This window comes from Acomys minous (genome assembly GCF_964271855.1).
Source record: "Acomys minous genome assembly, chromosome: 6".
In the NCBI taxonomy this organism is placed as follows: Eukaryota; Metazoa; Chordata; class Mammalia; order Rodentia; family Muridae; genus Acomys; species Acomys minous.
Genome location: NC_140487.1, coordinates 21,337,560 through 21,351,759, shown reverse-complemented (window position 1 = coordinate 21,351,759; position 14,200 = coordinate 21,337,560). Strand labels below are relative to the sequence as shown.

Below are 14,200 nucleotides of genomic sequence, written 5' to 3'. Positions count from 1 at the left end.
TGTGACACTACTACATTTTATTCCTCGGTCACAGCGTGCATGCACAATGCACTTCATCACCCGACTGCTTTCATGGTACTATTTTAATTCTACTATGTTTCATTTGATGGTTTTGTTTGTTTGCTTGTTTTGTTTTGTTTTTTTGTTGTTTGTTGTTGTTGTTGGTTTTCTGAGACAGGGTTTCTCTGTGTAGTTTTGTCTATCCTGGACTCACTCTGTAGACCAGGCTGGCCTCGAACTCACAACGATCCAACAATCTGCCTGCCTCTGCCTCCTAAGTGCTGGGATTAAAGGCGTGTGCCACCACGCTCGGCTTTTGGTTTGTTTTTTTTTTAAAGACTGGGTTTCTCTCCACTTCCTCGCCAGCATGTGGTGTCGCTTAAATTTTTGATCTTAGCCATTGTGATGGGTGTAAGATAGAATCTCAGAGTTGTTTTTATCTGTATTTCTCTGATGACTAAGGAGGTTGAGCATTTCTTTAAGTGTTTCTCAGCCATTTGATATTCCTCTGTTGAGAATTCTCTGTTTAGTTCCAAGCCCCATTTCTTAATTGGGCCCAGGGGTCCCGCTCAAACTATGGCACCAGCCAAGGACAATACAGGCCGTAAACTTCAAACCCCTATCCAGATCTAGCCAATGGACAGGACATTCTCCACAGTTGAGTGGAGAGTGGGGTATGACTTTCACACGTACTCTAGTGCCTCGTATTTTACCATGTCCCCTGGAGGGGGAGACCTGGTGGCACTCAGAAGAAGGATAGCAGGCTACCAAGAAGAGACTTGATACCCTATGAGCATATAAAGGGGGAGGAAGTTCCCCTTAGGCACAGTCATAGGGGAGGGGAGTAAGGAGAAAATGGGAGGGAGGGAGGAATGGGAGGATATAAGGGATGGGATAACCATTGAGATGTAACAAGAATAAATTAATAAAAAGTAAAATAAAATAAAGACTGGGTTTCTCTGTCTAAGAACCCTAGCTGTCCTGAACTTTGTACTCTAGGCTGGCCATGAACTCACATTGATCTGCCTGTCTCTGCCTCTCTGAGCACTGGTATTAAGGGTGTGTGCCACCATGCCCCGCTCTCATCTGATGACTTTTCTTTTTTTGAATGTTGGGAGGATTATTTTTGGCATTATTCAGCATCCTCTGATGAAAACCTACTTGTACACTATACTATGTTAGCCAAGTCTTTTGTATCTGCACAGGAACCAGTGTTCTGTCTTCTTCCAAAGAATAGCCAAATAACTCAATTTCCAGGGGTTTTCATTTGTAGAATTAAGAAACTGTTTGTCCAATACAACCTTACTTTTTAAGTTTTAAGTCCTAATTTTTCAACCTTAAGCCCCTACCCAGATCTAGACAATGGACAGAACACTCTCCACAGTAGAGTGGAGAGTGGGATATGACTTTCTCACATACTCTGGTGCCTCACCTTTGACCATGTCCCCTGGACGGGGAGACCTGGTGGCAATCAGAGGAAGGACAGCAAGTTACCAAGAAGAGACTTGATACCCTATGATCATATAGAGGGGGAGGTAATCCCCCTCAGGAACAGTCATAGGGGAGGGGAATAAGGGGAAATTGGGAGGGAGGGAAGAATGGGAGGATACAAGGGATGGGATAACCATTGAGATGTAACAAGAATAAATTAATAAAGGAGGAAAAAATGTAAAAAAAAAAGTCCTAATTTTTCCTAATTTTATTAAGTTTGTTATATAACTTTTATTTATCATTATCTTTACTTTATTTTTAGGTAGAATGCAGCCTTGGCTGCCCTGGAACTCCTTACATAGAACAGGCCTCAGAACAGGCATGCACCACACCCAGCCCAGTGACTCTTCTATTTAAGCCTCCTTAAATATCAAAAAAAAATTTTTTTAAAAGAAATATCCTGTATTACAAATGATGTGATATATAAATAAATACATGTAAAATTAAAATGAAAATCCCCAAACTTTTCAGTTCTAAAAGCTTTGCCATCAAAACTTTCAAAACTGGAATAATTTTTAACATTTGGAAGTTAAGACACTGTTGCTAAACATAAATTCACTTAACAGCATAGCCATGAACAGAATGCTGCTGGCAGGGCCTCTTGTCTCCTGGTTGGTGGGAGGAAGGCATGCAAGTTATGACCTCAGCTGCTCCTTCACAGCCTTAGGTGCCTAGCACCAGGACTGAAACACTGAGCTCCATAGTGTTAATATGTACCCACGATTGTACATAAAACACAGGAAAAATAATTTCATGAGATTTAAGAAGGCAAAGAAAGGGTATGATTTTTCTAAGATATAAAAGAAAGGAGAAAAAGCATACAGGGCAGAAAGCCACAGGGCGCTCTAAGCATTGTAATGTGAGTAATGCGTTCTCCTGGCCAGCACCGGGCCTGGAAAGCTGCCTGCAGTTGCCTGCCTCTCTAAGACATGAAGTGACAGTTGTGGTTATGTGTAAGGCACTTTGTTCAGACGTCAGTTTTAAACTTAGCTCTAAATCACTCACTATCAATCATTAAAAGTCGACAGAAGTTAAATCTAAAGGTCATTACAGAATTAAAAGGTCATAAAATAATTAAAGATTCTAACTAAGATCAAGATCTTGTATAGGAAGACAAAGAGGGCATACACTATATATAAACAGAAATATTATACATCTCTTGTGCATATATGAAACTACTTAGGTTTTTTAGCATTCAAATACAAAATATGTTTTCAATTGTCAGGAATAAGTTAAACCAATAAAAACAATATTAAGATGGTTTCAAAGACTTATAGTGCTGATACATTTATTTTAAAGGTTGTGGGCAAAAATCCTCTGCCTTAGAGATGACGCACGTCTTTTGAGCTCTGTCACTTAAGTACGCAGAGGGCTGGATCAGAGCAGAACACAGTTTTATCTGCCCTATCTTATTGTACGCTCTTCTTCTCTTCTGAAGTGAAATGGTGGCAGCCCGTGTAAGGAGACCTTTCGTGCCCACCACACTGGCTCCCTAGTGTCGGCTGAGTCAACAGCCTCAGGATGTCCAAGAGCTTCCTTTGGACCACCCGCCAAGCTAATCCAGCCTCCGCATCTCATCAAGTGTGGAGCACAAAGGTGGCGAGACTCTTACTTAAACGGATGTACCATCATCTAATTTACCAAGTCCTTAATCAAGGAAGTCCACAGAGCTGACAAAGAAAACCTAGGATTTATTTCCAACAGCAAAAGCAAAAGCAAGGTTTAAAAAAAGAAAAAACCAACTCACCAGTGAAATTTTGCACCAGTCAATGTAAAACTGAGTTCGAAACTTTTTATCACATGTAATCACAGGCTCCATTTCTTGACTGCATCTTAACTGATTCTGTGGATTTTCAACTTCTCGTAAACAGGAAGAAAATGCAACATCGGCACCAACCATGACATAAACTCTGCAAAAACGTGAAACTCTCAAGTTATCTTTAGGAAAACTGAAAACAAAACAAAAAAAAAAAAAAAAAAAAAAGAGAGAGAGAGAGAGAAAAGAAAACAGTTTGCCCCTGAAAGCAGGACTTATCCTTTTGAATTGAGGGATTAACTAGAATCATTTCTGAGAGAGGAGCCTAGGCTTTCAAAGCAGTGATTCATGTAGGGGCTCCTGTTGTCCGGTCCCTCAGTCAAGCAAGACTTACTAAGTGCTCAGATGTGCGGGCACTCTTTCCATCCCACGCGAAGGTCTGGAAGTTACACTTCATCCTGCTTTATTCTATTTATTAACATTCTATTGCACTCAAATCAGATATGTGCTTTATACCCTGGTTACTGTATCGTAGACTACTTATATTAAGATTCTCCTATGGATAAATTTGTTAATTAAATAACCCTATCACTAAAAGAATGGTTGTAGGTAGTGGCTCTTCATTTGATTTGCTCATAATGCAATTCCGACATTACACCCTGGAGGAGCCAAGCTCTCTGCCGACTTCATTATTCAACTGGTCATGTCTGTGAGTGTTTCAAGCACAGAGGCCCCTCTGTGCTCGGTTTCCTCTCGGACCCCTCACTCTTTACCTAAAGAAGTTATCATAAGACCAAACTGTTGTCTGCTCAGCACAAATGAAGCAAAACATGTTTTCTTGAAGGGCGCCCTTCTCATGGTGAGAAAGGAATGCTACTGACTTGAGAAACGAGGTTTCACAACACAGGGGACAGGGACCGCTGAGATAGAGCAGTCTCAGAGACTCTGGGGAAGATGGCAATCTTATCTACTTTCCAAAGAAAAAGAAAACAAAATAATTACCTAAATAACTATAATTTCTTTTCTTAAAAGATAAGAATTAGGCTATCTATAAATTGTGCAGCTGTCCTTTAGACATACTTTAAACACTGGTGCTGAGACTCACAAAAGATCAAGAAAACGTAAAAGCCTAAAAAGAGAAATCTGAGTAAACAAATTTAGAAGAGGCACAATGAAGGGTTGCAAACGTACTCAAAGCTACAACATAAAGACAGTGTGTACTGCGTGGAGGAATGTTAGACATACAAATCAATGATAAGTCCAGAAATCAACCCTAATATTTAATAAGTGGATTATTGTCACAAGAAAGTCTGATGGAAGATGAAAAGTATTTATAATGGATGGTCTTAGAACAATTAGGTGTCCATGTAGATATAAAAAAATTTAAATACCGCCACCACCTCATGCCATAAATACAAAATTATGATCACAACTGAACAATAACGCTTGCTTTTGTATCTAGCCATCACAGTAGAAGACTGGCCATCACCGCCATTATCCTAAGTCAGAAAACAAAAACTGAACACACACAGTTGAGTGGAGAGTGGGGTCTGACTTTGACACAAACTCTGGTGCCCCATATTTGACTGCGTCCCCTGGATGGGGAGGCCTGGTGGCACTCAGAGGAAGGATAGCAGGCTACCAGGAAGAAGAGACTTGATACCCTAGGAGCATATACAGGGGGAGGAGGTCCCCCTCAGTCACAGTCATAGGGGACGGGAGTAAGGGGAAAATGGGAGGAAACAAGGGATGGGATAACAACTGAGATGTAATATGAATAAATAAAATATATTTCAAAAAAGAAAAAAGAGCAACTCTTAAACCTGAAAGACAAATAAGGCCTTAAAGGGAGCAGATGCTCCAGGTCTCGGGACAGACCAACAGCTAAGTGCACATAATTACGGCCACCTGGAGAAGAGGGTGATAAGGCACAGCCTGCGAGGGGCCTGCGTGATGGTAGATTGGGAAACCGGAGCTGCAGTTAAGGCATTGCTGGAGGGCCAGTGTGGACAGAGGTGAATCATTAGCCCCACTGCACCTGGTCCTGGAGGACCCCTCGCTTAATGTGCCTTCTCACCTGGCTCAGCTTCTCTGGGAAACCCTATGTGTTCATGCTGTTGGCAGGAAGGAGAGAAATAAACAATTCTTTTCTTTAAAAGGCCTGCTTTCAGGAGAAACTAAGCCGAACCTTAACTGCTGGGATTGCGGTATGCAGAGCAGACCGAGAGAGGGGAGCTCTCACTCCACTGCCTCAGCCAACTGTTTGTTAAAGAGAAAACTACAGATGGTGTTCTCAGCTCCAGCACAGAGGCTCAGGTAAAACAGATGCACTCACAAAAGCCCCAGTCCCACATTTGAACTACACTATTACTTAATTTACAGCAGTTCCTTTTACTCACTATCAGTCCAATTGCCAAGAAAAAAAAAAAAGGGCAAACATCACACCGTAAAAAAAATGAACTGCATCTGAACTCAACCCTGCAACACTGGTCTGCGTAACGTGAGTTAAAAAACAAAACAAAAATCAAAAACTTAAATAATAATTTTAAAATATTTTGAAATAAACAGAAAGCATACTGTAAGTTTTCAAACTTTTGGGGTAACAGCTAAGACAATTCTTAGAGGAAACCTTACAGTGCTGAATGCATATATTAGAAAATAGAAAGATTTAGAATCAATCACACAAATTTCTACTTTAGAAAACAAAAGCAAAGCAAGTCAGCAAATTAAACCCAAGGTATACGAATAAAAAGCAACAATGAAAATCAGAAAAATAGAGCCGGGCTTGGGGGTGCAGCCTGTAATCCCAGCATTCCGGAGGCAGAGACTGGTAGATCTCTGTAAATTCGAGGCCAGCCTGGTCTACAAAGTGAGTGCATGATGGCCACATAGACAGACAGAGAGACAGAGAGAGAAAAGACTCCAACTATCAAACACAGTAGTGAAACAGAACAGCAAAGACAGAAGACTGAAAGTATCCCACCTCAAGGCGTATGACAAAGTTGCGGCAATCAAAACACTGTGTGAGCAGAGAGAGGAGAGAAGCCAGTGGAGGCACGTGGACGGCTGAGGAACAGGCCCACACAGTCCAGTTAGCTGACGTTACCCGGGAACAAATACACTAGCTTAAATTGATCTTTTCAACAAAGGATGCCAGTACAATTGAGTGCATACATTTTTAAAAAGCTACTACCGAGTCTTCGTATGTACCGTGTATTCTTCACAAGTGTGGCCTCAAAATGAGTCACAAATAAGTACAAATGCAAGACTACACAGTCCCAAGAAAGTAACGCAGAGAAATACTAGGTGATTTTCTAAGACAAAACACGATGGGTGTAATTCGTGAAATAAAGGAATTGATAAAATAGACACATTTAACTTCTCTCCCATACTAAGCAAATCATCATGGAAACTTTCCAGAACCTGGTGGAAAACATTTGCAAGCCCCTGTATCATAAAAAGCTGCTAACAAACATAAGCCAATAATAAAATGAAACTGATTGAAAAACGCCCCAGAGTTGAGGGAGATGGCTCACTTGGTAGAGTATGCTTGCAGTGGGGGGGTGGGGGGTGGGGGGGAGGGCTGGGGTCGATCTCTAGCACCTCATAAACCTGGCATAGCAGCAGACCTCTGTTATCTCAGAATTCAGGGAGTGGAGGCAAGAGGATCAGGAATCCAAAGCCGTTCCCAGCCAGTGAGTTCGAGACCAGTTTGGGACTGTCTCTAGATAGACAGACACAGACAGATAGATAACTATTTTTTTAAGAAAAGAAAAAAAAAACCTCAATAGAGAACTTAGCAAGGAAGTTATACAGAGAACAAATAAATATTATTAAGGAAAAAAATGTACTAAAACAGCATTGAAAGACTATAAATAAACTCTGGAACACAAGGAGCTGCTAGAACTTTCTTGAATAGCTGGAGTCACAAAATGTGACGCAATTTGAAGAAAGTTTGAAGTTTTCTTATAGCATTAGGCATATTTTTACCTTATGGCTCAGCTATTAACAAAAGGTGCCAATACTTAGACCACACACACACACACACACACACACAAAAACCTTGCACATGTGTGAATAAAGAATACAGAATCATTGTAATTGCCAAGCAGAGAAGCAATCCGTATGTCTTTCAGTTGGTGAATGGTTAACTGTGGTACATCCAGAAAATGAAATATTCAACACACACACACACACACACACACACACACACACACACACACACACACACAGGAACGAGTTGTGAAGAAAAACAAACTTAATGAAGGAGAATGAAAGAGTAGTGCACCAGCTATGTGAGCTGTACAGCACTCCAGAGAAAGCAAAATCTAGGGATAAGCAAAGGGATAGGTGGTAATGGAGTAGAGGAAAAAGAAAGAGGAAGAGATGGCACGCAGATGATGTTCAGGGTAGTGAAATGACCCTGAATGATGCACCATAGTGTGTGTGTGTGTGTGTGTGTGTGTGTGTGTGTGTGTGTGTGTGTGTGTATACACTGTCCACTCTGGCACAAGACAGCGATAACTGGGGAACTAAACGTGTGAGAGCAGTGGCACACACAGCACTTTGTACTTTCCTTTTAATGTTGCCACGGAGAAAGGTTCTCTAAAATCAGTTTACTTAAAAATGCATACAATGACTTAAAAGCAAGAGTTAAAACTGTTAACTCTAAGAAGAAAATAGGCATAAATCCTTGTGGCCTTGGGTTCGCCAATGGTTTTTTAGCTTTGACATCAAAAGCCCCAACAGTGACAGGAAAAACTAGATAAGCTGAGCTTTATCAAAATTAAAATATTTCATTGCTTCAAAGAGCAACAGCAAGAAGACCAGGATAAGTTACAAAGGGGTTATTTACAAATCTCATGTCTGATAAGTGCCTTGCATCCAACATATGTAAAGGATTCTCATGTCTTAAAAAGACAAACAAACAGCCTGGTTTAAAAAAAAAAATGATTACAGAGCTGAACAGACATATCTCCAAAGAAGATCCAAAAAAGAATTCTTCTGTTGCATGGCATGTAAAGAATGTATACAAAGATATTCAGTTGGTCACTAGTGAAAGAGATGTCAAATCCACCAGGAGATAGCACTTAATTCCTGCTGGGACAGTGATAATCAGAAAGCAGGATGGACGCTGGTGGGAGGGGGAATCTGGACAATCAAAGCCCTCCTAGTTGGCTGATGGGAATGTGAAAGGCTCAAGGCTTTGGGAAGTCGGCTTAACAGTTCCTCAAGGGGTTACATACAGGGTCACCAGATGACTCAGAAATCCTGTCTCCATAGATGTGCCTAGGAGAAATGAAAATAGATCTCTATGCAAAACGTATAGCCAATGTTCACAGCAGTAGCGTTTCTCATAGTAAAAAATGTGAAAATAATTCGAAGGCTTGTCCACTTATGAACAAACAAAAGACTATAATTCACTAAAAATACAAAATGAATTTTTTTCTAGAATATGAATGCAACTTGAAACTTGAAACATTATGGGAAATGATGAAAAAGGCAGTCACAACAACCACATACTATACCATATCATTTATGTGGAACAGCCGTGGAAGGATAAATGTAAAGACACAGCCATGTCTGCTAGAGTTCGCTAAGAACTAAGGTTGTTGGTAGTGAGTGACCACTGAGGTGCACAGGGTGGGAGAGGAGGGATCCGAGACTATAAGACTTACCGACACTTTCTTATAATCATCTATTCTGAATGAGTGAAATGTGTGGTATGCGAATTCCATCTTAACAGAGATGTTATTTGCTTACTCCTTTTGGAGAGAAGATCACATTTTTATAATCAGAACTAACTACTCACTATGTGGCCAGAACTCACAGCAAAGCCTCTGGCTTCAGTCACTCAAGTAGCAAGTTTATAGATATGAGCCACCCCTCCTGGCTTAATGCTATCATATCTTAAAGGGAAATAAACCAAGATGTAAAAGAAAAATTCAAAACCGTGTCAATGAAAGCATCATGTCATGGCACACTTGAGATGACAACAGCTTCGGAACAGTGGTGCATATGACTATTTGTTCTTTACATCAATCAACTTACATCAAGTCTCAGGTGTCATGTAAAGGGCAATTAAAACCAAACAACTATATACCTTTGGGGAACTAAAGAGTAACTAATGCACTAAATAAGAGATCAGACTAAAAATTCAGAACCAAGGCAAATGTAGGAAATCTCTGGGACAGTTAGGGGCTGCACGATCACGCGTATATTCTGTTTGTAAAAGTCACTGGTTTCCAGCTTTCCCAAAACCAGTTTCCATCTCCTTATCAACTGCCTGCCCAACACCATACATTTTTCCTTGATTAACTGCAAAATATTTCCATAAATAGAGACAAATGGATGTGCTTCTCACAACCACTGAGAGCCCTCTTGCTCAAAGCGATTCACATTCGTAATTAGTAAGGTTTTAGATTAATTCATCTAAGGTTAATATAAATAAGCAGAAGAAGTCTTGGTACTGTGAAATGTGTTTTTCTCTTAAATTATAAAAGCAATATAAAACATTATAGAAAACTTGGAACATAAAAACCAAACTCATTTATATTACCAAGATAACTATTTTCATTTTCCAATGTACCTTGTAGAATATTTTTCAAATGCCTATATTTTAACCTAATTGCAATCATCTCTAAAATTTAATTTTGTATCCTGCTCCTCCACTTAATGTGTCATAAGCACTTTCCATATTGTAGTCTTTGTAATTATGGTTTTATGGCAATATAATTTTTAAGTGCACATGATTTATTCAGCAATTACTTCAGTGTTGGACAAGCAGTTGCTTTTAATTTTTTGATGTTATAAATAAGATCGCAAAGCATACCTCTATACACAGTACTCCTTACTGTTGCTATCTTAAAAGAGATGCCTAGAAGTGGAAACATTTTTATGGCAGTTGCCACTGTGCCAAGTTACTTTCATCTCTACTAGGATGCTCCATAAACTCCTCAAACTTGATATGTTCTGCACTAAGCTCATCTTCACCCCACCCCACCTCCACCTGTTCCTCCTTCTAGCTCCTTCTCCTAGTGATTGGCAAGCCCAGATGCTGAAGTCCTGGACTCCAGAGCCATCGTACTTGACTCCTCTCCTTCTCTCACAGGTCAATCCATCATCAGTTGCTGACAGTTGCCCTGAAATAACTTGCAAACACAAGTGTCACTTGGTCCCATCTCACAGCTACCACTTTAGTTTGAGTCACCAACACCCTACATGGGGGCAAAGCAACAGTGCTGTGACTGTTCTTGACAAATGAATAGCGCTTACCAGTTAAAAACACAAAACACAAAGGTCATGATGAAGAACAGTGGTCAAAAGTAGCCTCGTCTCAAAGATCAAAAGACATATTTGTTGCCTATTTGTAGAATAAATAACTTTGGAAACGTTGGCTCTTTCTACCATATAATTTTGTATGAGATCATACTTAATATCAATGATGCTGTCCATAAGAAGGTTATATCTCTCATGGTGTTTTCCTTTTAGCTATCCTTTGAATATGCATTTTAAAAAACTCTTATCAAGGAAAATGAAGAGAGTTGTTACCCAACCACATGTTTCAAATTTTCAAATGTGTCTAAAAAGTTGAGATGGGCACCTATTATCAAAGACAAAGCCACATGGCAGTGTGGCTCTCACCCTTCCCAACACTGCGACCCTTTCATACAGTTCCTCATGTTGTGGTGACCCCCCCCAGCCATAAAATTATTTCATGGCCATTTTATAACTGTAATTTTGCTACTGTTATGGATCATAATGTAAGCATCAGATACGCAGGATATCTGTTATGAGACCCCCAGAGGGTTGCAACCCAGATGTTGAGATTCATACTCTAGATGAATATAACGTATAGTGCTTCAAAATGCTAGAAATGTCTGTACACTGGACAAAACTCTTCATGAACAATTTTTATTACAATTTGAACAACTCAATTTCCCTTGAGGTAGAATGTGTGTGTTGAGGCACTTAAACATTTAATGTGAGGAATCAGGAAACAAGAAAACAACTGTATTCCACTGTCTTTCACATCAACCTCAAGACAGGGATTACCATGAATATATGTTCTCCCTAATTGTTCCCCTACAGAATACAGTTGACTCTTAACCTTGTGCCCAAAAGAGACCCAAACCAATGTGAGCATATATCTATGTATGCTACATGTCACCTGGGAATGTGAGCTCCCAGGGAAAGCAGCGCCATCTCCTCTCTTGCCCCTTACCCCACTTCTCTGTTCTGTATACAACAGTAATTAATCTAAAAATGAGGTGAAAATTAACAATTTATAAAACTGTTTATAAGATATATAACAAAGGGACTAAGTAGAGCCCAGATATTAACATTAAAATAGGATTAAGATTGCATTTTAAGCCAGAGCTTTGAGTGTGTGGTGAACTTACTCTCCCATATCAATTAAAAATAGAAAAAAAATTTAAAAAAAAAGGTTAAAAATAGCACCTTCTTACTACCAAAAAGAAGAGCATCATTAGTTCTCAGAGACCTGAGAAACGGGATTGCTGTAAATTCTGTGAGAATTAGTACAGAGTAACAGGAGTCTGAGGGAAAGAGGAGAGAGAGGTGCTCTGTGGCTTTTGGATGGCCAAAGTTCCATGTGTGATGCACTTGAGCTGTCACAAATCTGCACAACTATTTCTACTCTTACATTCGCTCTCATTTCCCTCCACACTACATGTAATAAACCTGATGCAAAGATCTCTTCGCTTCAGGACAATATCCAACCAACTTTTGGCAAATCTTATGCCTTATGTGGTTCAGCCTTCATCATCCTCTATTATAGCCATCATGATGTTGGGGAAGCAGAGACACATAAAATCCTGGTGCTCAACGTCCACCCAGCCCAGCCTAATCAGCAGGGTTGTACCAGTGTAACCCTGTCTCAAAGGAACAAGGTGACTAGCTCCTGAGGACTGAACACACACACACACACACACACACACACACACACACACACACACACACACACACACACACACTCATGGACAAGCGAAAAGATGAGGACAATTTCAGGGCTGAGCACTGACTGGCCCAGCATCATGGCTTTCCATCACAACAGTATCTGGCAGCCCTGACATACATGCTCTTCCTCAACTGTTCACTGAGGCTTTTGCTGTAGGCAAAACCCAGCCAGTTAGAGCATTTTATGGAAAGGTCCAGAGAATCAATGAGGACAGTTTTTCTGCCACTGACTGAGGCTACATCTGCACGCTTTGGTCACCAGAGGGAAGAGGTTTGACAATCTCTTATGAAAAGTGAGCATATTCTTTAATCTTCACACCCCATCATTCCCTTCATAGTCACCATTTACACCACATCACTCAGCCGTGGTTGGCAGCTATAATATGCCTAGCATGAAATATGAGCCTGCTCCTCTTTCCACCAGCTTGATCCCAGGCTAAATACATCAGTGAGTCCTTCGCCCCTGGCTCTAAGTCAGGAACAAAAGTAGCAGGGTGGGTGCACAGTTGCCTCTGAGGTTATAAGCCTGGCAAGTGAAATCAGTCTTTTCAGAGGGCTCAGGCTTCCTTTGCAGAAGCTTACTCACTTTGGAATAAGGCTTTATAATTTTTTTTTTTTAATTTGATTTAGAAGAAGTTTGAAAGCTGTCAGTAGGTTCTGTAGAGATGTGACAATGCTCACCACGGAGGATGAGCTGGGATGTCACACAGTGGGCTCCACTGACTGGCGCTTAATGGCACTTGGGGCTGTAGAAGGGCATAAAAGGGCCCACTATGATGAGATACTCTAAACCACCTGTTGGTTATGTCACTACACATGCCAAGCACAGAAAAAAATATATATGTTGTTAGTAGATTGTGGCTGCCATGAGTAAAAAAAAAATAATAATTTCATAAAGATCTTTTTTTCCTTTAAATCTTGGAGCCCCATTTATGTTAAGTATTAAAAGAACACATTTATTAGTTTCTTAATTATTATCACCAAAGCATACATATTACTTTTAAATAAGATTATAGAAAAGCAATATCTGAAATTCCTTGGCTAAGTCTGTCCTTCCCTGTTTATATTTTCAATATTTCATTTTAAGTATATTTATAGCTCATGCCTTTTTAACGCAAGAGCAAAAAGTATATTATGTGAATTTTATATATACACTATATATCATTTAAATGTATTAAGTGAATTATATATGCACAGTATACATCATTTAAAGCGCATTAAGTGAATTACATATATACACTATGCATCATTAAAAAGAAAGAAAGGCGTAGAGCTGAGGAAAGTGTGGGATTCCTTGCAGCCATGAGGCAATGCAGATAAAGATAGTTTGGTTATCACAATTTTATTCATCAACTCAAGAAAATATACAAAATCATTCCTAGGGACACACTTTTCTCCTGCCTTATAACTCAAGTGGGATCTTATTTCACCGGGGCTCACAGGGAGATACTAGAGGAAGAAGGCTGGTACTCGGTACAGTTTATAGAGACACTATTTTAAACGTCTTCTCCTATGCGTACTTTGCAAAGGTTGAGGCTTAACATTAAATTAAGGCTCATGGAAAGCATTTCAAGTTGGGCATGGATCTGAGACAAGAGTCTAAATAAATGCCACAGGGCAGGCTCTCTCAAATAGCTGACAGCATATATGGCCCTGAAAGCAGGTGTTGCGGGTCAGTTAGCTAATGACTGAACTCTCAACAAGGACTTGGAGGGCCAAAATTCTGTTCCTAATTTAGAGTCACATGCTTAGGGCCAGCTCAAAACCTCTCGAGGGTATCAGAGGCCGGTAACCTATCTATCATGTGCATTTTAAATAATGCTTAGGTTGGGCACCGCTGGAATGTTTGGTTTAGTGAGCTGCTTAATTCAATTTAGTTTCCTTGGCATCTTAAGATCAGAGTCTGCGCTACTGATTGGAGAAGGGGTGAGCCCAGAAAAGTATAACTGTCAGTGCCTGGGGCTCCTGCTGTTG

The 14,200-nt window shown here is 40.1% G+C and overlaps 1 protein-coding gene across 5 annotated transcripts in view; it reads right to left on the bottom strand.

The window, feature by feature from the left end:
• The window catches only part of SGCE (sarcoglycan epsilon), a 72,868-nt gene that overhangs the window by 17,667 nt on the left and 41,001 nt on the right, over positions 1-14,200 (bottom strand). For all 5 annotated transcript variants that reach the window (XM_084785776.1, XM_084785778.1, XM_084785777.1 and 2 more), the window contains one exon: positions 3,239-3,401. In XM_084785776.1, coding sequence (XP_084641902.1) covers positions 3,239-3,401 — 163 coding nt within the window. The remainder of the gene's footprint in view (positions 1-3,238; positions 3,402-14,200) is intronic.